Source organism: Aphelocoma coerulescens, chromosome 12, assembly GCF_041296385.1.
Source record: "Aphelocoma coerulescens isolate FSJ_1873_10779 chromosome 12, UR_Acoe_1.0, whole genome shotgun sequence".
NCBI lineage: Eukaryota > Metazoa > Chordata > Aves > Passeriformes > Corvidae > Aphelocoma > Aphelocoma coerulescens.
This window is the reverse complement of record NC_091026.1, coordinates 10,149,983-10,173,496: the sequence shown is the minus strand read 5'-3', so window position 1 is coordinate 10,173,496 and position 23,514 is coordinate 10,149,983. Positions and strand designations below refer to the sequence as shown.

General features: G+C 43.2%; 1 protein-coding gene and 1 long non-coding RNA gene across 3 annotated transcripts in view; both read left to right on the top strand.

Annotated features, from left to right (window-relative positions):
- The first annotated feature begins 282 nt into the window (after positions 1-282).
- Positions 283-12,517, top strand: SEC61A1 (SEC61 translocon subunit alpha 1). Its single transcript, XM_069027603.1, has 12 exons — positions 283-389; positions 1,650-1,717; positions 2,386-2,451; positions 2,541-2,619; positions 3,453-3,584; positions 4,953-5,062; positions 5,262-5,415; positions 6,233-6,393; positions 7,048-7,245; positions 7,554-7,745; positions 9,339-9,415; positions 10,185-12,517. Exons 1-12 carry the CDS (start codon positions 383-385, stop codon positions 10,369-10,371), a joined length of 1,431 nt encoding a protein of 476 aa, XP_068883704.1. The 5' UTR covers positions 283-382; the 3' UTR covers positions 10,372-12,517.
- Positions 12,518-15,221: 2,704 nt separating this feature from the next.
- Positions 15,222-23,514, top strand: part of LOC138117516 (uncharacterized) — a 31,336-nt gene continuing 23,043 nt past the window's right edge. For both annotated transcript variants that reach the window (XR_011154687.1, XR_011154686.1), the window contains exon 1: positions 15,222-15,699. This is a non-coding gene — a long non-coding RNA (uncharacterized lncRNA). The remainder of the gene's footprint in view (positions 15,700-23,514) is intronic.

Below are 23,514 nucleotides of genomic sequence, written 5' to 3'. Positions count from 1 at the left end.
AAGTTCTTATTTATGTATTTATCAGCTGAAATATTTTAAACCAGCGCTACACTTTCTGGTAGCTAAAACACGCGTTCCTCGACACAACCTGACACAGGTGCGAGTACCGTACCGCACCAAGATGGCGGGCGGGCGCAGGACTACAACTCCCAGCAAGCGGCGCGCCGTCGCGTCATCCGCGCCATGGAGGACACCGTTCGCTCTGGCCGCAGAGCACAATGGGAGTTGTAGGCGAAGGGCTGCGCCGCCCGGGCCTGGCGCATGCGCGGCGGCGGCGGCGGACGCGGCGCGTGGCAGGAAGCGGAAGGGGGCGGCCGCGCTCGGAGCCTGACGTGTCCCTCCCTTCGCGGCCGCCGCTCGCTGCTGCTCCGCCGGCGCCGCCATGGGCAGTGAGTACCGGGAACCCCCCGATTTAGCGGTCCCTGCTGAGCTCTTCCTTCTCCCCTCCGGCCGGGAAAGCGCCGTTCCCGGGGGTGGCAGCTCATCCCGGCGAAGGAAGCGGCGCTGTGTGCCCCGTGCCGGGCGCCCCGCCCGGCCCCGCCAGGCTGAGGGTGCCGGGCGCGGTATCGGGGCGGGGGGGGCGGGATGTGATGACCCTTCCAGAGACATTGTCAGAGGGAGCTACAAACTCTGTCTGCAGCCCGGAGTGGTCCGGTCAGTGGGAGTCTGCAGGATCCCGTACCTCGAGGCCAAGCTGCTTGGAAAGCGTCTTGGGCGATTGGTGTATTACTGTAGATGTTGGAGAGACCCTTGATTTGCTTTAAATTGAATATCGCGGTCCAGTGTAACTGTTCAGTCAGAATCGTTTGAAATTGAGAAAATCTCTTTGTGGGCTGGTCTTAAAGCGTTACTAAGTTGCCGCTGAAGCTGCAGCCTTCCATGAAGAGGTGGAAAGGCACCAGTAGTTTCAGTTCTGCACTGTTGTGCTCTTCGTGGTTCAAATCAGTCCAAAATACAGGGTGCTACCTTATATTTGCCTTTAGAATTAACTCTTCTTCAGCTTCAGAGCTCTCTGTTTATGGGAGAACTTGTGACTTTGCAAATCCCCTCTTCATTATATGCATATTTTAAGACAGATTTCTGGTCTAAGGATGCGTCTTTTTGGCTAGAAGGGGATTATGGCGTGAGATGTTCTGTAGGCTAACTTGAATTGATGCTTCTGAATTGCGTGGGTAGGAGTTATTAAGCTGTATGGCCCAAAAGTGTGTAGGAATTCTTAAACTGTAGGGCCCAAAATTGATATATATATACAATACCCACGGCACTTTTTTTCTCATAGATCAGGCTGGGGAGAGACTACCATGAAGTAAAAGCTCAAGGGTATTGATAAACTCCTGTAAAGCAATGACAGAGGTTTTTTTGGTGCTGTCAACCTACTCAGTGAAATGGGAAAACACTTGACTTTCTTTAATTCTGTTCCCAGTCCATACTGTACTTAAAATGTGCTAGCTGCATCTCTGTGTATTTAGAACAGATAAGAATTTAATAACACAAAACACTGTCCTCCCCCCAACTAACCAACCAAAAATTCCCCAAAACTGGGACTTTTATTATATAGAGTACATGTCCAAATTCAATTCAGCTTGAGCTTTTCCCAGTGTTTGATGTATCTGTGTGTTCACTTTGTCTTTTAACTTATTTCTGTACAGTAAAATTTCTTGAAGTAATCAAGCCCTTCTGTGTTATCTTGCCTGAAATTCAAAAGCCAGAACGGAAGGTAGGTTAATAAAATTTTCTGCCTAGGTTTGTATTTGTGTGCTATAAAATGTTTAGAGTTTGCATTTTTGGGTTTTGGGGTTTCTTCCCTGTTGGGAGAATGGCAGTTTTAGGCACAGTTGTTTTTAATGGACTGCATGTGTGGTGCATCTTGTCCTGTGGATGTGGCTGTACAAGAATAAATGCAGTTGTGCAGATTTGGTTGTGTTATGTCACAGCAGTGCATGGTGAGATGTTGAAGGCAGTTCAGATTGAAGCGTAAACTAGAGTAAGTTAAAACAGCAGCTTGAAAGTCTCTGCTTCATAAGATCTAATCTCAGATTATTTGCTGAGATAAGCTGCTCTCTAATATTGTTTTTTTTCTCATCATAAGCTCTTTCTCATGAAAATGTAAGACTCATTTCTGTGGAAGTACTAGAATTACCTTGCATTGACATAAGCTTGTTTATTTGGATTAAATTTTGAATAAAGCTTTGTAGCGTTCCTTGGTCTTATGTGGGATAAAAGGGATGAACAGTAGGTTATTTTCTTTAGGATGTTCTGTACTTTGTCCCCTCACAAGAAAATCAAATGTGCTACTATGAAAGTTTGCTTGATGGACTAGGTCTTGTTATCTTGACAGCTTTATCATCTGTTGTTGGTTTTTGGGTTTGTGTTTTTTCCCTTTAGATTCAGTTTAAGGAAAAGGTACTATGGACAGCTATCACACTCTTCATCTTCTTAGTATGCTGCCAGGTATGTTTCCTTCCCTTTTTTAAGGAAGAGCTGAAATATTTAAAGCATGCTGTGAAGTCTCTAATTTAATCTCTTGGTTGGAAATGCAGATCCCCTTGTTTGGCATTATGTCATCAGACTCAGCAGATCCTTTCTACTGGATGAGAGTGATTTTGGCATCAAATAGAGGTATGATCAGTCTTTCAGGAGGGCATTTTTTTTTTACCTTGAGTCGAAATGCTTTTGGACTTTTGTTGCAGTCCATTTTAATGAAGACAAAAACTGAAGTAGAGAATGAAAAGCAATTTTTCTGTATTACGTAAAGTCATAAACTAGTGTGGCATTGGGAAAGGCACAACTTTCTGGACAAAATGAGTTTATGGCTGACTGTGTTCAATCTATTATATGTACAAAAATTGAGCTTTTTTTTTTTTTTTTTTTTTGAGGGAAATGGTTAGGGAAGAGACAGTTCTTAGTTACCTGCATTGCTGCTGTTGCAATCTTCAAGGTTTGTGATTTGTGTTTCAAATCATATTCCTTGAGTGCTGTGGTTTCCTGGGTGACATCTTTGACTGTCACAGAGAATATTGAAATGCATAGTAATTTATATAAATTTCAGTTTCTTGTAGAGGCTTTCCAATGCAGTTATGAAGGTTAAAATTCATGATAGTTTATATAAATTTCTGTTTCTTGAGGAGGCTTTCTAATGCAGCTATGAATTAAGAATGGTGACAGTTTCTTGAATTCACTTTATCATTCTATATCATTTGGGCTGTCAGTTTATATCATACTTTGTTTTATGCAGAGTAAATCTGTTCTTGACAGCAAAAGTCTTTTTCAGTGAACATAGTATTTTTGAGGTACTGAGGAGTTCTACATATCAAACTGACTGCTAACAAGCTTCTGTTGTTATTGAGAACTTTTACATTTATGGAGGTTTCGAGTTGTAGGTCTTCTCCATTGTGATGTAAAGGTTGATAAAAACTAATTTTGAATTTCTCTGTTCTTCCTGTATCTGGCAGGAACGTTGATGGAGCTGGGCATTTCACCCATTGTCACTTCAGGGCTCATCATGCAGCTCTTGGCAGGTGCTAAGATAATTGAAGTTGGTGACACCCCAAAGGACAGAGCTCTCTTCAATGGAGCCCAGAAATGTGAGTAACAGCTCATGTAAAGCACTGGTGGTTAGAATATCTCACCCTAACAGTGGAAGGTGGGAATTTACCATGGGATGAATGGTTGAGTTGGACTTGTGGGTTTCTGTCGTGCTCTGTGTTCGTGTTCTGCTGCAGATACTTGTATTTCATCAGTCTTTTACTGGCAGCTCTCTGCCTTGCTAGCTGTTAAGCTTCAAAAAGGTGTGAGAAGGAAAAGTATCAGTGCAATGGGCATTGCTGCTGTAATCTCCTCAGATAAGTGAAGCAATGTAGAGACTGTGGGGACTCAACTTTTGAACTGTGATGGTCAGTGTTAATCTAAGTATTTAATAGTGATTAAGATGTTGGTTGTAGCTGTTTATACCTTGCAGTTCCAGGCATGGGTCTTTCTCATCAGTAAGGGGTCTCTGTGGTCAGTTGATAATGAGTTCTAGAAAAAATTGAGTGTTTTGTAGCTATTTGATGCTGTACACTACTTACTGATATGTGTACTGGGAAAAAATCATAAATTGCTTGTAATATCTTAACACCATCAGAGTTTTCAGTATCTAAAGCAGTCTTTGGTAACCAAATCCACCTGCTTCTAAGTGCATTTGTTTCTGAACTATCTGTGTGTAGTTCTATTTTCAGTACCAGATTTCAGACAGCAGTTAACTTGCTCTTGAATTTAAACATCCCCTGAGTTATGTATTCCTTCCCAAGTGTTGTGGTTTAACCCCATCTGGCAACTCAGTGTCACATGGGACACTTGCTCACTCTCCCTCCTGTGGGAAGGAGAGGAGAATCAGAAAAAAAATAGGAAAACTTGTGGGTTGAGATAAAAACAGTTCAATAACTGATAGAAAGTAAAATATAATAATAACAACTGTAACAAGAAGGAGAGAGAGAAATAAAACCTCAGGGAAACAAGTGATGCACGATACAGTGCTCACCACCTGCTGGCCGATGCCCAGCCAGTTCCTGAGCAGTGATCAGCCCCTCCTGGCCAACCCCCCCAGTTTATGTGCTGAGCCTGACATTCCATGGTATGGAATATCCCTGTTAGGATAGCTACTTAGGGCCAGCTGTCCTGGCCATGTTCTCTCCCAGCTTCTTGTGCACCTGCTGGCTGGCAGAGCATGGGACACTGAGAAGTCCTTTACTTGGGGTAAGCACTCCTGAGCAACAACTAAAACATCAACCTGTTACCAGCATTATTCTCATGGAAAACCCAAACCACAGCACTGTACCAGCTACTGCAAAGAAAATTAACTCCATCTTAGCTGAAACCAAGATTCTTTACAAAGAAGTGATTTCTATTTCTCTAATTGCCCACTGATATAAATACCTAGGACAAATACATACTTTTTTCTTTTTATTCTGTAGTGTTTGGAATGATCATTACCATTGGACAGTCTATTGTGTATGTAATGACTGGAATGTACGGAGACCCATCTGAGATGGGTGCTGGTATCTGCTTGCTTATCACAATCCAGGTAATTTCTAGTCTTCTCTATTTACTCTTCCCCTGAAAGGGTCAAAAAATCAGCCTTATGGACAGGCTGTCCCACATGCAGAGAAAAAAGGCCCAAGTATACCTGCTTCTTCATATATAGTCTAATCTTTTAATACACATTTTTTTTAACAAAATGGAAAAGACATGGAACTAACGCTGTATTTCTTTTTCTACTGTAGCTTTTTGTTGCTGGTTTGATAGTTCTGCTCTTGGATGAGCTGCTCCAGAAAGGATATGGTCTTGGTTCTGGCATCTCTCTCTTCATTGCTACCAATATCTGTGAGACTATTGTGTGGAAAGCATTCAGTCCCACCACAGTGAACACAGGGCGAGGTAATGTGGCACAGTCTGTTTTCTTTTTTCTTCACCAATAGTTTGTACAAAAATGCAACATCTTTTTTTTTTGTTTGTTTGTTTTTGCACTCTTAATGCCAAATGCTGTTACTACTGTCTTGGCTGTGGAATGACTCTTGCTAATGCAGCAAGTGCTGCTGTGCAAAGTGCAAGCACAAAGACATTTTTTCTCAATTTATAGTATCTCACAAGATATTTACTGAACTTGAATTTCTTACAGTGCCTTCATTAAAAGTCAGCAGTGGTAGACTGCCATTGTATTATGGTTGCTGCCCAACTTACTGACCAAATATTAGCTGTTTCTTTCTGCTCCTTGCCTTTTTTACACTTTGCCCTAAAGATCTTATTCTCCAAACTCCACTGGAGGTGATCTTGTTTGCCACAGTAGAAAGCAGAAGTGAGGTTATGCCATTTTCTGTAATCCAAACAGTAACTTGTGTCTCACCATGACTGACACTAAAAAGCCTGATGCTTCCCTGTAAGTTTTTTGATCAGGAGGAGGGAAGAAAGAACTTGATGCTTGTCAGTGTTTCTAGAGACCAATAAAATTATCCGATGTTGGGTTATGATTTAGTTTCTAGGCCACTACAAGGGGATTTTAAAAAAAATCTTGGCAATAACATAGCTGATAGGAAGGGTGACAGTGTAAAAGCCTGAGAGCATGCTCAAGATGCAGAAGACTCAGAGAACTCCCATTCTGAATCCTGTGGTTCAGAAGTATGCTTAATGGGACAAAGCACTGAAGCTTGGAGATACTCACAACTCACCTAACCTGTATTTTCTTTTCCTTTCCAAGGCATGGAATTTGAGGGAGCCATCATTGCTCTGTTCCATCTTCTGGCTACTCGCACAGACAAAGTCCGAGCTCTTCGTGAGGCCTTTTACCGTCAGAATCTTCCCAACCTCATGAATCTGATCGCCACCATCTTTGTCTTTGCAATTGTCATTTATTTCCAGGTCAGTTGGAATAATGAGGGTTGTAAAACTATATGGAAGTAGATCTGAAATCTGCTTCCTTCTACAGGAAGTGATATATTCACAAGACTCATTTTTGTACCTGCAGCATCTGGACGTTCATTATACACTGCCTTCTCTTAATCAGTTTCCACGCTTACTGTAGTCACACAGAAGACTTGAGACTTACTTTAGTCTCTGAAAAAAGAAACAAAAAACCAAACAAAAATGTTCCAGATGTATGTGTGCATGTGATATTGTCTAACCCAAATGCTATTGCTTTTTACTGGGAAATACTTTCAAGTCTTTAGACCTGTGCATCTCATACTGTTTGTTTCTGAAGAATATAGGAAGTTTTAATGTTTCTGTTACTGGATGCTTTGTTCAGTCTCCTTGAAGCTTCAGATTTCTTCTGATGTCTAAGTCTTTCATACCTTCACGTGTGTGTGTGTGTGTGTGTTTAGACAGCCCTGCAGGCTTGCAGACCCTTTGCAGAAAGGCTCTCATGAGGAGCCCTCTGGGCAGAGTATTTGTAGTTGCACAGAATGATTGCAGGTTTCTTCTGTTGCTGCCAAGGCCTTGCACTTGCAATTTATGATCTCTAGTATGGGTTCATGTTCAGATGTAATGGGGGACTTTCTCTTGAAAACTTTTCAGGGCTTCAGAGTGGATCTTCCTATTAAATCTGCTCGCTACCGAGGCCAGTACAACACCTACCCTATCAAGTTGTTCTATACTTCCAACATTCCCATTATTCTCCAGTCTGCCCTGGTGTCAAACTTGTATGTCATCTCCCAGATGCTTTCTGCCCGCTTCAGTGGCAACTTACTGGTCAGCCTGCTGGGCACCTGGTCTGTGAGTATTCCTTCTCATCTTGCATACATCTTTACAAGGGCACCATTGAAATGTGGGGTTGAAGAGATAGTCTCTGATTTTTAGGATACTTTTATAAGTGGTCATGCACACTGAAACTCCTAAATTAGTAATTTGTTTGAATTAATGGTAGCATATGAGACCTGCTGTGAGGAATGTAAATGTGTGTGCTGCTGCAGTAGTAATGATGCAAAGTGACACAAAGGTGATACAAACTTGTCTAAGACTTGGATTAATGGGCAAGAAATAGCGAGAGGGTTGGTGACTGACTGCTTGCTTCCTCCTTCCAGGACACATCATCTGGAGGCCCTGCTCGTGCTTATCCAGTTGGTGGACTCTGTTATTATCTGTCACCTCCAGAGTCCTTTTCCTCAGTGTTGGAAGACCCTGTACATGCAGTTGTTTATATTGTATTTATGTTGGGCTCCTGTGCTTTCTTCTCTAAGACATGGATTGAAGTCTCTGGCTCCTCTGCCAAAGATGTAAGTTTAAAATGACAAATTATGTAAGCTTATTTGATGAAAACAGATGGGTTGTTGTAAGAATAAGACTGACTTCCTTCTGGAAAAGCTGTTCTGCTGGTAATGTTGTTGGTAATATTCATTGTTTGTGTAAAGAGGGACTGTGTCTTTTCTGCTATTGGGAAAGATTGAGACAGAATGGGGGTCATTTTTTCCTCTGTTTTCTTTTACTGCTTTTTCAAAAAAATATCAAAACTTAAATAATTGCTTTCATTGGAATCAAGGAACTTAGGGGACAGAACATCTGATGAGTGTGAGAGCAGGAAAGATAACAGGAGAGGTAGAAACTCTTTCAGTTCCACGTGACACTGTGTGCAAGGCAGTTACCACTGAAAATCTTGCAGGTAAAGCTCAGACAGCCATTCCTGACATAGAGAGTTCTGAGCTTCCTTTGTGGGAAAATTAACTAGAGGTTGTTATTTTTAAGTTGAGAGCACTGATAACGGAGAATATAGTGCAGTGCATTAATGTACTTGAGCCTAGCTTCTCAAAAATTCCATTTGCTACAGGATATTTAATATTCAGGAACTATATCATCTTGAAATTGGAATTGTAAAACAAGACAGAAAATAGCTGTCATTGTGGTATGTTTGTGTTGTGTGGTTTTGGATGGGAAGTAAAGTTTGGCAGCCATGTGGAATGGTTTAATCCATTCTTTAACAAATATGTAGTTGCACAGTTACTGTAGCAGTGTGAGCACTCTCTTGTTTTGGACTTGCATCTTGCTGCTTGTCAGGCATGCAGGGAGGCACTCACAGCCATGTACAGTCAGGTTTTTATTTCAGAGTAAACCAACAAACAGTTTTTAACACTTTAATACTTTTTCCTGATACTAAGTAAAATTATTTTAAGTTCTTTTAAATAAAGGTCAGAAATAAAAGTTGATAAATCATTACTTAAATGTTCATTGTGTAGTGGAGAACTGGCAGCTTAATCATGTGAAAGTGTGTTTTCTCAGTGCATGGAGTCAGTGATGAGCACCTTCATGTTCTCCTGCTAGAGTTTGTTACCCACAGCTGTTAGTAAAGTGTTTGCAGGGTTCTGCTGTAGGCCTGTGCAACTGCAGAAATCCAGTTTAAGAGTAATGCTCCAAGAAGGGATTCTAAGTGTAGTTTCTAGTGTGGCTGCACAAATAAATAGTTGACTCAACTGAATGCAGGAAACTGAAACAGAATGGACATTTCAAGGAATGGTTCTGCAGCATCTACTTGACCCTCATCAGGAGAAGGGTAGATGGCAAAACACAGATTGAATTATGTGTATGAGAGCCTACCAGTATCCAAATTTTCCTTTTCTCAGTAGGACTAGAATTATCCAAAAAGCTTTGTGTAATTGACAGGTAGAGGAGTGCCTCTGACTGTAACTTATCTGAAGTTAAAATACTGGATATTTTTAACTCAGATGAGTAATATAAAAACCAATCCAAAACAATACAAGAAGTGCCCAATCCCTCCACCATTTACTGCAATGTCTTGCTTCTGTTTTCCCACAGTACTGCATTCCATGGCCTTGGTAAATGACACTAAACTTGCTCCATTCCTTGATTCTGTACAGGTTGCCAAGCAATTGAAAGAACAGCAAATGGTAATGCGAGGCCACAGAGAAACTTCAATGGTACATGAACTCAACAGGTGAGCTACACATTCACTGGCTGTTCATGCAAAGTGTTGTGGGCAAATACATGGCAAAGTTTGCTTTGACTTCCATTTTCCAGATCCTAGAACACAGATATTCCTTCAGCTTTGATGTTACATGCACGAGACATAGAACATTACCTCATTAGTGGAAGACTTGTACAGTACAGCTTACTTTTGCCTTGCATTTAAAGAATTTGCCTTAAATTCTGGACCTTTTGTTTTCCTAATATATTTTTTCATTTATATACTCTTAAGGTAGCTAATAACAAGCATTTCAGTGTACTTTACTACTTCAAGCTGACCCAGAAGTATTTTCTTACTGTAATTTTTTGTGTCTTGAGTACTGTTTTCATGCAGACCTTGCTTCTAAAACAAGTACTTATTTAAATCTCCTAGGTGCAGAAGTAGGCAGGGGTTGGTGTCTCTAGGTTTTCAGATTTCAGGATAGGACCAATGTACCCTTTGTGTTATAGAAATGTTATTGAAACTTTGGATTTCAGTCATCTACAGATGACGTGAAGAGCCAGTAGCCATAAGTTTCATATTTGCTCATAATTGCATGGTGGACTGTAATACCTTCTCCTCTTAGTGTAGCATTTTTTTTCTCCTCCAGTCAGGTTGAGCTTTTTATTTCCTTACCCAGTGTACTGGCATTTATTGTGTGTTCCTTACAAGAGAAGAGAGTATTCTTCCACTGACTTTTTGGTCACTATCCTGAGCAAACTGTAATGCCCCTTTTCTGTTCTCTTTTCATGTTTTACAGGTACATCCCTACAGCTGCTGCCTTTGGTGGGCTCTGTATCGGTGCCCTCTCTGTGCTGGCAGACTTCCTTGGGGCAATTGGCTCTGGAACTGGAATTCTGCTCGCTGTCACCATCATTTATCAGTACTTCGAAATTTTTGTAAAGGAACAGAGTGAAGTTGGCAGTATGGGAGCTCTTCTTTTCTAACCCTAGCTTCTCATGGACCCAGGAAAGAGAGGAGGGACATTCTCAAAGTGTAGCCAGTCAGGTGAAAAGAAGTATCATAAACTTGATAGTGTCATTCTATAGAAACACATATTTTAATAATGTTTCCAAAGCACATTCCCTTACGTTCAAACTTTTCTAGCATACTGTTTGCATTTTATAAATTGATGAGGAAGATGTGCAAAAAAAATTTTTTTAAGAAAATTGTTTTTTAATTATGTGTTAGGAGAGTCAGCTTTTTGACTTGGATTTAATTCAATGACTCCTGAAAATTTTTTGGGCCCCTTTCACATTTAGTAACCGGAAGCCTTTACAGGTTTTAAGTAATGTTTGTTAAATAAATATTTGCAAGGGATTTTTTTCCATTTAACTTGTTTTTGCAGCTCCTTTGCAGTAATGGTGGGAAAAACCTCTCCATCTGATGCTCAAGCTCCATAATTACGGTTGTAAGCACAAACAGTGGTTCATGTGTTTGGGGTTTTTTTTTCAGTATGGCAGATTTGAAAGGCAGTTGTTTCTTTTTACTAAATGATATCTCTAATTCTAAATGCGTTGTCTTGTAATTACTACACTAGACTTTGTCAGATGTTGAGTGTTGGCTTGAGACTGTTGTCAGGTTTCTATGTAAGAAAAGAGTGTGTCCTTTCCCACCACCTCTCCTCCACAAGCAGAAAACTCAGGTAAATCTAGATTCTGCCAAATCTGTGCCTAAGAGTTGCTACTTTGAAACTTGGTTAAACTGATGTTGTAAAACCTTCTAATTAGTTTTTATTGCCATTGGTGGCTGTACTTCTAGTTCTAATGCTGGCTGAAAGGAATGAGTGTGATGGCTGCTTAGATGCAAATCTGCTTGTGCTCTTTGCTAGGGCGAAGTTTCTCTCCTTGATAATGAATTCTGGTCTCGTAGCAATCAGGATGTTATCTGATTACTCATATCTAGTGAATTTTGAGTCTCATTACCACAAAAGAGTGGAAAGAATGGATGTTGCTTGTCTGTTTCTGTAGATCTAGATACGAGACCCTTGTCAGATAACTCCACTAAGGGGCTTATGTAGAAGACTTTTCCATCCTATAATCTCACAGATTTGAGTGGTGCATAGGAAAATACTCTTTCAGAAGGTATTGGGATTCCTTTTTTGAAGATCACACCTTCAAATTGGAGAGGTTACAGTTAAGGCTGTAATGGACCCAGAATACAACTTAATTTTCCATTTTAATTTAGGTTGTCAGTACTAATTAGGTGCCTAGGACCAAATGCAAATATTTGTGTATGAGTCTTGTAAATACACTTTTCCTCAATCAGTATTGGACAACATGGAAACCAGAACGAGGAGTTTTAATGCTGGAACTTTCCTTTACACTGCCTCAATATGCCTTCTGTGCATTTTTGCATGTTGGGCAGACAGTATGTGAGTCACTGTTCCTGCTGGAGTGGTGGGACTGTTACACACCCAGGGAGCACAGATGACATCCAGAAGCCCTTGTAAATACCCTGAGCTCAGATACCAAACACGTGGGAAATCTGCAAATGTGGAATGAGATGCACCTATCAATGAAAGTCAAACACCTGGGGTGAGGATCACGATTGGAAAAGGAATAAAAGAACTGGGATGAAGTATCCATGAAATGATTGCTGTCAGCCATTCAGTATGATGTCACACTACCTTCAATCATTTTTGTGTTTTTCATAAAGTACTAGTGCACCACAGCACAACTGTGATGTGAAATGGGGACAGTTAAAAAGTGGCATTAAAAGGAGAGGGGAGGGGTTCTGATATGGTTCTGCTTTGGGGATTTTTTTGGGTTGTTTTTCCAGGAAGCCCAATACGAACTTTGTTTTGATACAAAAGAGTCGACTTCTGTGCATGCAGCTCTGGCTGGGCTGGAGCTGTACTTGTATTTTTGGTCATATCATTTGTTTGAACTGGTTGCAGTTTAGACCATTTGCTCTTTGGTGTCTAAGCAGCACTTGTTCTGTGCATCTGTATTTTTGTTGTCTAGTGGTAAATCTTTGTTATCAAAAAACTGTGTCCTCAAAGCAGGATCTGCTGGCCATACAGTGGATGTTCACAAAAAGAAATAATGCCTAAAAAATTTGCTTTATAATTAAATAAAGTACATCTTTGGAGCTAGTGCTTGGCTTTTGGTGCTTGGATACTGTTACAGTTCTAACACTTGTAGAATAACCTTACCCACCTGTGAGACTGAGAAAGTGATACCCTCAAAACACCTGATCAGAGCATCAGTGTGAAATCAAGACAAATTGTATTTGCTTCAGGGTCTCTCAGTAGTGGGTTGCCAAAATAACTGAACCTTGACCATCCCCCTAAGCTTTTCTTTTTTGAGTTGCAATTCTAAAGGCATTGCACAAGTAAATAGAGAGTGAGTGGGGTAATGATGCATCAGTTTAGCAAAAACTGTTTTCATGAGTGCCAGTCTTTTTGTGGCGTGATAATTGGAACAGCAAAACTCAAAGCTGATGATATTCCCGATACTGTTTTGCCCTCTGAGTTTTTAAACTTAGAGTAAGGGAAAATTTTGCCTTCTTCCTGAATAGAAATAGCCCAGTACTTGAAAGCAAATTTACTTAAAATACTGGATGCAGGAACTATAGGACCAAAGCCACACTTTTGGTTGTGTATGAAGTCATTCTAAACAGCAGCCTGATTTCTCCCTTGCTGTTTTATTTTTCACCAGGAAAATTGCACTGATGACTGTGGTTGCTATAGGAATATTACATCATCACACATAAGATCACAGAAAGAATTGAGGTCAGTAGATATGAGGAGTTATATGCAAGAGAGCTGGGTGAGAGACCAACACCAGGGCAACATCTGACATCCTCTTTCTGCTGGTGGTGTTCCGTGCAAAATTCTTGGCATAGCCTTTTCTTCTGCCCTGCAGGTTTCATGCGAAAGCTTCTGTAGCATTTAAGTGCTGGGTATTATAATTTTGTCCCTTTTGTCGTTATTCATAAAGCCTTGAAAATCGTCTGGTTCATTCTAGTTCACTTATTCCTAGGGCCTATTTCCATATAATTTTGAGATGGCAAACAAATGGATTTTTTTTCCTAATCTCTGAAGCATTTTGTTGTTGGATTTTTATATTTAAAAATAAATGAATTCCTTTTGGCTTCAACTGTAAAGGTTGTTGCTTTAAACGTTTCATGACTGTGCTCCCTTGATTTCTTGCGGGGATAACCCTGTCCCATACTGTAAGCAGACTGATTTGTGGAACAGGTTTCGCAGCCAGCTTTTGGTAAAGGAGGAAGAGGAGTGGCCTGCTTTCCCTGACTGTCCCCTCGCAAGGAATAACAAGCTCTACGTGGCCCTCAGTTTTCGCACTGCTGTGGGGAGTCTCCGAGGTTCCTGTGCGCTGTTCGCTCACGGATGCGGTGTGACACGGCCGGGTCCTCGGCCAGCCCAGGATCCCAGGCCTGTTACCGAAGTGCTGCCGAGTGCTGGCTGCGTGCTCCAGCGCTTCCCGCAGCCCGGGTGCCTCCCTGCAGGTCCGTGCATGCTGCACGGTGTTTCCGCCAGTGGAGAAGGGGGCTCCGGGCAGGGAGGGACACCGGGACACCTCTGCTGTACCCGGTGTGCGCCTCGGCTGTCCCTCAGCTCCCCTTCCCCGCCGCTCCTCCGCCAGGCTTCCGCCACGATCCCGCAGCGTTCGGCAGCCTCCTGCCCCGAAGGCGGGGTTTGAGCCGCGGCAGGGACGGGCATGCGGGTGCTGGAACAACGCCGGGGGCTCCGGAGCGGCTCCTCAGCTCCTCCGAGCCTCCCAGAGCTCCGAGCCCGGCCCGGGAGCCTCTGCCCGCCGGGTGGCAATGTTACCCTGCGAGTCAAGCACGGCACTCGGGATCAGGGAAAGGCGGATCAAAGCTCTTCCAAATGTGTGTCCTTTCTTTGCCTTCGCTGCGATGCCGATGGGCGTCGTACAGTGTAAAAAGTTCGGAGCAGAGTTTGCCAACGTTTATTTGTGTTTCCTAGAGCTGGGGCCAGGATTGATGTTGTTTTAAGCTGAAAGGCTGAAAATAATCTTTTAGAGTGTTTATAATATTTATAATATTGTCTAATATATTTCAAGCATGCTGGGAGTCAAGGGGCAGTTGGTGTTAGAGCGTCTTCGTCTGCCACTTAAGCCTAGAGTGAGACAGTCTATGGAATTGGAGAGAAGACAAAAAAGAAGCATTTAAAACCAAAATCAATATTCTAAGCTGGGGACCTAATTAGTCAGCTAGACTTTAAGCTGCTGGTTTATAATATGCTCCTGGATGGATCTGCTAAAATTGAAACTCTTCTGTGGGCCAGGTTCTAGCAATCCTCTGGCCATTGCCAGCGTGGTTCCAGCCAAGCTGGCAGCACTTGGCAGAAAGGAAATACCGTGACACTTGGCACCTCCTTTGGCAGCTGTATCACAGGGGCTGGAGACTGAACAAGCACAAACATGATACACTTTGTCATCGCAGAGGGGGCCGTCAAGGTCAGAGATATTTCTTGCTGGAGAACAAGAAGACCAGGCCAATTTTTCAGAAATAGGAATACCTGGGACCTTAAAACAGAGGGAACAAATAGAACAGCTAGGATACATATTTTAAAGAAGCTGTTTCAGATATTTTTATATTGCTTCGAAGAAAATCAGGATACATGGCATATATATAAAATCCCAGATTCCCCTTCTTAGATATTAAGGCTACAGTGGATGGTTCCAAAAATGGTGTGAGCACTGCTGGGGAATATTAGCTATCTGAAATCTCAGATGAGTATTATCCACTTTAATCTCCAGCGTGTCTGAAGCTCTCTGATGGTCTTACAGCTCTGATGTGTCTCATCTCTATACCTGTGGTGTGAAGATTTACAAAAGAAAAATGCAGGTCCGGACATTTGGGAACAGGGTACAGTGAGCAGAACATTTTGCCTGATTAACTTCACTATACAAGTGTGATTTTTATTTTTGTTTAAATGGCTTTATCTTTTGGCCATGCAAGAACACGAAATTGTTGCTGCTGGATTCCCTAGGGCTGCAGAGCTATGCCTAATGGAGGTAGAGCAAGGGCTCCCCGTGACCACAAATGTGGTCACTTACACAATGATTTGGGATTGCAGAGCTCAGCTGCAGAGAGTAACTGGTGGGAGTGTGGTGAGAGGCCGTGAAGGAATTGTGGGAAGCAGCAGTGCAGGAGCCAAGGCAGTGAGGGGATGTACCCTTGTGAAGCTGGGATGTGGTGCTATGATGTGCCTATACCTACCTAAATCACTATCTGGAAATGCTTTTGAGCTCCAGGATTTTGAAGACTGCTGACAACAAGTTGTGAGTGTGTTGTGTGGCTGGGGATGGTGCTTAAAATGCAGAGGGGCAGCTGCCTGCTGGATCTCCCCTGCCAGACAAGCCCAGAATACCTGTGTGCTATAGAAATCAATGATTTGTTTAACCTTGGTATCCCAGGCTGACCTCGTGTTTCCTTTGCACTGTACAAAGTTTTCTTTGTGTTCTGCTGATGTAGAAACTTGTAAGATAGAAAAGTGTGTTTGTTAAAATAATTCCTTTTCTAAGCACTTTTATCTTGGGTGTTTGAGGATAAAGCTTGAACTGTTGATTTTGAAGTTATTAGAAGAGCATTTTTTAACCTATCCGCCTTGCTTTGAGTGACTCTTGAAAGGAGGAGAGATTTATTGGGGGGACATGTTAATTTCCTTAAGTAGGTAGAAAAGAGCTGCCTCTTATCTCAGTGCTTCCCGTTTCTTAAGCAGTGCAGGCTGGTGGAAACAAGCCAACATTTGGGATAAGACTTACCTAATTTAGTGATGGAACTCAGTAGCACAAGCCAGGGAGTCTGACACTACTTTCTGCAACTGAGGTACATCAAAGCCATTTTTATTCAGGTTTAAACACAGGTATCCACCTTTTTGTAGTGGATAGTTGGAAGCTCTCATGATCCATTAAACTGGGATGGTGACAGGGATATCACACGTGAAAAGAGAAGAGTTCTAGTTGCAGAGCAAATAGACTGGAAGGGTTTCCATTTTTATGAAGTGGGTTCTCATCTGTTACTTGTGTTGCAGGAGTTGTTTCCTTTGCATGTGAGCTCCCATTTTGTGGATACCAATTCTAATTACAATATCATGGAGGTTTTTGGCTCCAAAAATTGTACACTCTGTAAAAAAAACCTCCCACCCTTTAAAAAAAAAAAAACAAAGCAAAACTGTAGAGCATGTCAGGACCTGTCCCCATTCCTGATCATTGCCAGAGTCCTGGCTCAAAAAAGTGTCTGCCATCTCTACTTGCCTCTTCCACTGATATTGCCTCTTTTTAAAGCACCAGACAGAAGTGTTAACTCTTTAGCGACTGAGATGCAGATCCAAACTGCATAGATGTATACATATAAAGTAGGTGTCTTCAAAGCGTAACTGTGAACAGTTAATTAATGAAATAACACACTTAATTCTGTCCTTAATCCCAAAATCAGTGTGTGAGCAGTGACCTCACAACTGTAGGAGAATGGGGGTCAGAGAATTGAGTGGTCGATGTGCCATCATGGTCATGTTTTCCTTTGTTCATGCAGAATTGCTGATACATCACGGTCTTGATCCTACTTCACCCTTGTAGAATATCTCTGCTTCTCCAGAGAGTGTTTCTTTTATGCATAATCCATTAAATGATGATCAGAGCTTTGAGTGCCTGCAATTCATCAAGTTTAACACTTTACCTTTACTGTAAGAGAAGACAAAACCATTTCTCTATGGTTTTGGTTGTTTAACATAATAGCTACAAAATCGACTCAAATCTAGATCTTTTGCCTGAGCAGAGGTGACGGATTGATGCTATTGGGGTTCTAGAAGGTGTTATTGGAGACACCATGAAGTTGCCTGAAGGCTGTTACACGGCTGCCACTCAGGGAGGTTTGAGCATAACGAAGCAGCACCCTCCAGTCATCAGGAAAAAGGATCTTTATTTAGCCCAGGCTCCAGCCCACAACTTGAAAGACCTGAGCAAAATTCTCCATCTTATTTTCTTGGTGGATCTGTGCTGGGAGGTTCTTGCACAAAGCAGGTATTTCTCGTCTCAGAGCTTCAGTCCTTCTGTGGAAGTGACCCTTAGACTGTCCAAACCTCACATTTCTCATAATAATGTGCTGTTGCAAATGCAAACACGTTGAGGAGCACTCTGTTCCCCAGCCTGGAGCTCCCTCAGCGGGTACCTGTGCCATCTGGATAGACACTGTTTTGTTCCATTACCCTGCAGAGCCATTACTGCAGCCATAAAGTGCAGCTTTGCCTTTCTCTTGTAAATCCTCTGGCAGGAGCATCATGTGGCTCTTGCCAAATACCTCTGTCAGGGGTAGCAAGAGCCAAGGGGTTTGAGGAGCAGGATGAATGCCCAGAGAGGTGGGCAGCAGAGGTCAGAGATGGCCTTTCTTCCCTGTGCATCAGAGCTTTGTGCACACGCATCTGTCTGCTGGAAGGCACAAGAGCCTCATGCCCTTGGCTGCCAAATCAGATGGGGCACAGGAGCTTTGCGACCTTGTCCAATGTGACATTTCAAAGGGTGTGAGATGAGCTTCACACAATTTGTTCTTGTCTTACAGCAATACCGAGAGCACTTGACCATGTGAAACTATTTTGCTCCATTTCTGTCTAAAAGGCTTAGCAATTCCTGGATGTAATTTTTTTATTTTCTCACTTGTTCCTATGTGTGTGTTCTGTTGGTCCTTAAATGCCATTTGATGAGTGCTCTCCTCCTGTCCCAGCACAGGTGGGGTGGCATTACCCTGCTGTGTGTGAGGGAAAGTGGCTGGGGTTTCTGAAGACAAGTGATGATGTGTGTGGATAGTCCCGGCAAGATCTGGCCTTCTGGATTGGACAAAGCAAATTAATCCTCTGAAAAAATCTATCCAGAGGGACAGGACCCTTTAGGAATATGTAGTTATCAGTCTCTGTAATCTTAGGTGCCTATCACCTGTATCCAAGTTGTACAATACAGATGTCCAGAGGGGCTGGAGCCATTCAATAAAGCTGCTGAAATAGTTCTTTACATTAATACTGAGTTTGAACTCATCACTCCTGCGGTCACTGGTCTGGAAAACCACGCACAGCTCTCAGACCTGGAGAGCGTTGGGGATGATAAAGGAACGGACAGGCTGGAGCAGGGCTGAGGATCCTGACAGTCCCCACTTGGGACCCAGCAAAGCTGGTGCTGGGTAATTGTCTTTGGCCCCTGTAGCAGCATTTGGCTTGCTAGTTCCCAGTATTTACCTAAATATATTTTGGATTGTTGCAGCTCCTATTGTTTGTGATAAAGGCTTGGACAAAAGGTCTATTGATCAGGCGGTCCTGGCCATCCATCTCTGTCTGCCCCTGGAGACAGCTGGGCTGTGGTGGCAGTGATGCTGCTGAGCCACTGCTCTGCATCAGGCTGGCACAGAGTTGTGCTTCCTGGGAGGGAAAAGGTGTGATGGCACCGCAGATCCCTCTGCCTTTCTCACCACATGCACATGAGGATCACTGTGTGAATACAGAGTGATGTGGGATGGGCTCTGAGCCAGGTTCAAAGCTCACACTCATCTTGCTCCTATGGTCTGGTTTAGTAAGCAACCGTCTACCAGGTTTGAATGCTTGTGACATTCAAGCCTTGCAGAGCAGAGAGATTATCACAGACAAAGGTTCTGAATTTTACAATTTTTTTTTTTTTTAATGAAGTCAACTACTGAGTGGAGAAAATCTTGTGACTGGAGGAAAACCCCTGGGTTTCTTAGGAAAAGTGAAATATTTCCTGTAGGTTTGAGCTAAACTTTGATTGCTTGTCTAATGATGAAAATGGTGTTTGGTGCAATTAGATTATATATGGAAAATAGTCATATTTCTGGAATACTTGTTATTTCTTTTACTGTGTCATAGTCAAAATACAGCCTACATATTTTGCAATGAAATTGCATCTCATGCAAAGATTCTTCCACTGACAGAGAAAATGAATACTTTTATTCCTAAAATAGGAGAGGATAAGATATTGAAAATAAAAGGCATCAATATTGCTAATGTGTATACGGAAAAGAAGGTTATATCTTGTGGCTCTGAAGTAGAACTTACATCCAGTCATAATAATGCAGATACATAAAATCTTCTGTTTTGAAGAACTAGCTGGGGGAAAAAACAAAGTGAGATTTCAATATAGATGCTTTTTAATGTAGTTAACAGAGTACAGTGTTAAGGACTGACAGTAAAGTTGGCCAGCTATAAATGGGAGTTATACTTACCTATTTTAACATTTAATAAATTGAAGTACTTATTCATTTTAGAGGAAGCTTTTTTTTTTTTTTTCAAGCAGTGGAGTTCAGAAGTAACATTATCACCTCAAAAATGAATATATTTTTATACATGTTACCATGTGTTTCTAATTTCTTTTTTTTTTTTTTTTTAATTTGAGCCTTCCCTGTTTCTGACACCCCCTGTTCCCGATCCTTCTGTTGTGAAAGGTGGGGATGGGTGTCCTCTGGCTGATCCAGGGACTCAGCACAGTGCAAAAGTCCTGGCTATGCTGGGTCTAGGAAGTTTTAGAAGCCTGGGTGCGGGTGGTGCCTGTAGAGCACAGACAGGCAGGAGTGTGAGCCGTGGGGGCGATGCCAAGGCAGAGCTCCGGGCACCGGGACGAGCCTGGGTGCAGCCCCCATGGCTGGGTACGAGTAGGGCAGGAGTGGGGACAGGAGCCCGCGTGTCCCTGGGATCTCTGCAGCCTTTGGACGTGTCCACTTGCCGGACTGGCTGATGAGAAGTGCTGAAGTGTGGAAGTCATTAACTTCACCCGGATGGAAAAATTGTCCAGTGCCTGCACTCCAAAGGGAGCCTGCGGTGCCTTCCTGCGGGTGGCGAGCGCTCGCCGTGCTGGCCCTGCCCACCGCCGCTCGCCGACCTGGCGGCCGCTTCCTCCCGTCCCCGCCGTGCCCCTGCGCCGGTCCCTCCTGTCAGCCCTCGTTTGCCGTCGCTCACATCGGCCGGGGCCGCTGGCGGCTCTCCCGTCACCGCTCTGCGCCCCGGGGAGATCAAGGAGCCCTCGGACAATGGGGACATTGTACCCGGGTTCCTGTGCCCTGGCTGGGGTAGCGAGCCTGTCCCCCGCAGCGACAGCCCCGTGTCCCCACACCTGGCAGTTCACGGGCCGGGTGACGAGGGACTGATGCCGCAGACGTGCGGAGAGAAGCTTTGGGGGGAGTGAATTGTGACAGCTTTTGGCTGGTGAGATAACTGAGGGGAACTGAGCGTTTTGAGCAAACAGTGTGATAAACGGGGTGCAGGATTTGAGGTCCCCCCATGCACATACATTTGGAAAGCATGTGGCCACGGAGAGGCCTCTAATACGAATTGAATACATGATTTGATTCATAACTTGAGGTAAAACCTCTGCCTGGGGTTTTGGTGGATTTGCTTCTCTACTCAACATTTGTTTTGTTTTGGTTTGGTTTTGGTTTCTTTTTTCCTCTATTTTTTTAGTGACATTAGCTTCCTGGGAAGAAGGTTGCCAGAGAGCCTGCGGCATTTTCCAGGGGGTCTCTCTTTCTCTTGCTTTTCCCATTTCACCTTTCTACTCTTCCGTTCTCTTTCCGTACTCTTGTGAGGCACAACCTTCTTTCAAACATCCCACCTCACTTGTGCTTCTCCTCTTGCTTTCTCTGGGATTGCATCTGCTACACAGAGGGTTTATTCCTCCCCTCTGGTTGTGCTTTCTCTTGTCTTTCTTAGCACATTTCTGCCTTTCTATCTTCTTTTTTTTTTCCTCATTCTCTAGATTTTCTTTCTTCTGATGCCATGAAGATTTTTTGCCTTTTCTTTTATACCCGTTATACCTTTTTTACAGCTTCTGTATTCTTAGTGCTTTTTGCCTACATTCTTGGTCTTGTTTGTCAAGCTAAGAGACTAAACATTTTAGAAGCTTCATAGCTAGAGATCAGTGTGCCCCAGACCCCAAGGTCCTCTCCAGAACACATTCTGTAAACTAAGATAGAACCATCCAAGGGAAGGCTCCTTGGGGAGGGGGGCTCATTCGAGCCTCTCATTGGGGAATCTTTGATAGATATGCTAATGAGTAAGACCTATAAAGACATACCAGATCTTTTGGGGGTGTGCATTGTGGTGTGCATTTTGGTGCATTCCACCTTGACGTGTGCACCTAAGGATCCTTAAAATAAATACCAAGGTAAAATCCCTTTTACCCTTCTAACCGTGTTTGACTCTCGATTTTAAGACCAGGAAAAGGCATCACTTCCTCACGCTTTCTTCTCCAGTGTTGAAAATGTTTTATTTTCCATTCTCTTCTTCCTTGTACCTCTCAGGTTTGCCATCCTTCCTTGGAATGTCTGCTCTGTGTTTATCAGGCCTTTCCTTCAGTCCGTTCTGTCCTCTCCTTGGCATCTCAACAAGCAATAGAAATAAACTGAAGTTCCTGGCCAGGCCAGAAGTTCTGTCCAGCGTGACGGGCAAATAGGATCCTACAAATGAACAGAGGAGTTTATCTGCGTGAGGTCATTGGAAATTACATCTACCTTGCCAGCTCCTCTCTCACTAGTACAGGAAAGGTGGTGTCTGCTGATCAGCCTGACCTTCCAGTTAGGAAAAAGTGTTGCTGAGCCCTGCCCATGCTTGGTGAAAGCAGGGACATGGGTTTATTTTGTTAGGCAATGTGCACCTTGTCCCATGATCCAGTCAAACCTCATCACCCAAGAAATGTTGGAATTAACTCAGATAGGAAACTTGCCTTAGATGTGGAGATATTGCAGAGAGTGATTTATCTGGGGATGGTCTTGGTTCCCATTGGATGTGGATGATAATCCCTTAGAGCAGAGAATTGGGATCCAACCTCACAGCACTCACACCTCCACACTTCATGGTGTTGCTTGTCACAGGATTGAGCCTGAAGAAATCCCACTCCTGGCCATCCAAGCCCAGTCTCAGGGGTTCAGGAATATTCCATACTTTCTTTTTGGGCTGTATGTTTTCCCAGACTTTTCCAGAGTGTGTGGCATTACCTTGCTCCATCAGAGTCATATCTCGCCCTAGAGACGGCTGCCTCTTGATGGCAGATGGAGTGATTGAAGCACTACTAGGCTGGGCCACTGTAAATATTCTTTATCAAAAATGAGCCTTGCAAAGAGGGCTGTAATTCTTTTGACCCCCTCCCTTTTTTTATTTTTTCCTGTAGGAGCATTTCAGCTATTTAATTAATTTTTTTTTTAATATCTCTCTTTCCAGACTTTTTATTCTAGTCCCACTGCCTGTGATTCCTGCAGGGTGTGAGGAGGAGGGCTGAGTGACAGGCTAATAACCTGCTCTGGCTCTCGCTCCAAGCCCAGTGGCAGGTGTCCCAGAGCCCCTATTGAATGCCACCATCCAAAAAAAAATTTATCAACAATCTTCCTTCAACAATGATTTATTATTGCCATAATTTGCCTTGGTACAATGAGCTGCAGAGTGTATTTCTGCACCCGACTGACAGGTATTTGATAGCTCCAGGTTCCTATTTTATTTAGTCTTGAGCCTAATATGATTTGGTTACCCTCTCCCCCTCCTTCCCATCCCTCTTCTCCCTCCCCACCCAACCTTTTCTCATTTTGTTTTGTTTTCTATGAGTGTGTTTCGCATAACCCTGGGCTGGCTGACAGCGCTTGTAAAAACCAGAAGTCGATCTTGCAGTGGCTTTTCACCATTAATCAAGCTGCCTGGAATTGGAAAGTAACACTGACAGGCTTTTATCTTGGAGAGAAGGAGGATGGCAGATGTATTTTATGGTGGATGAGCCTTCACGGCTTCTATTAGACTGGGACTTCAGTGGTACAAGGTGGTGGTTTGGGGGAGGAGGGGAGCGAGGGGGAGGAGAAGCTGGGGAGCAGCCTATAGATAAATAGATCCGTCAGTCAGGCGATGTGGAGGTCTCCAGGCGGCCAGCCATTGTAGGTGACAGAAAAGGCAATCAAAGACAAAACAAATCAAAAGGTACATCTTATCAGCAGCAGGCCAGCTGGACTTCCACCGCACTCGGAGGCCCCGCCGAGGGCAGGAGAAATTAATCGTGCTGTCGAGGCCAGAGAAATTGTCGCCGCTGAAGGTCCAAGTTCAGGCGAGCGGAGGTGGCCAACATTAA

Excerpts from the sequence above, each read along its gene's own strand:
- SEC61A1 (XM_069027603.1), top strand. Across the intron at positions 1,718-2,385 it reads TTCAAAAGCCAGAACGGAAG|ATTCAGTTTAAGGAAAAGGT; the intron begins GTAGGTTAATAA and ends TTTTCCCTTTAG. Across the intron at positions 7,746-9,338 it reads CTGGCTCCTCTGCCAAAGAT|GTTGCCAAGCAATTGAAAGA; the intron begins GTAAGTTTAAAA and ends GATTCTGTACAG.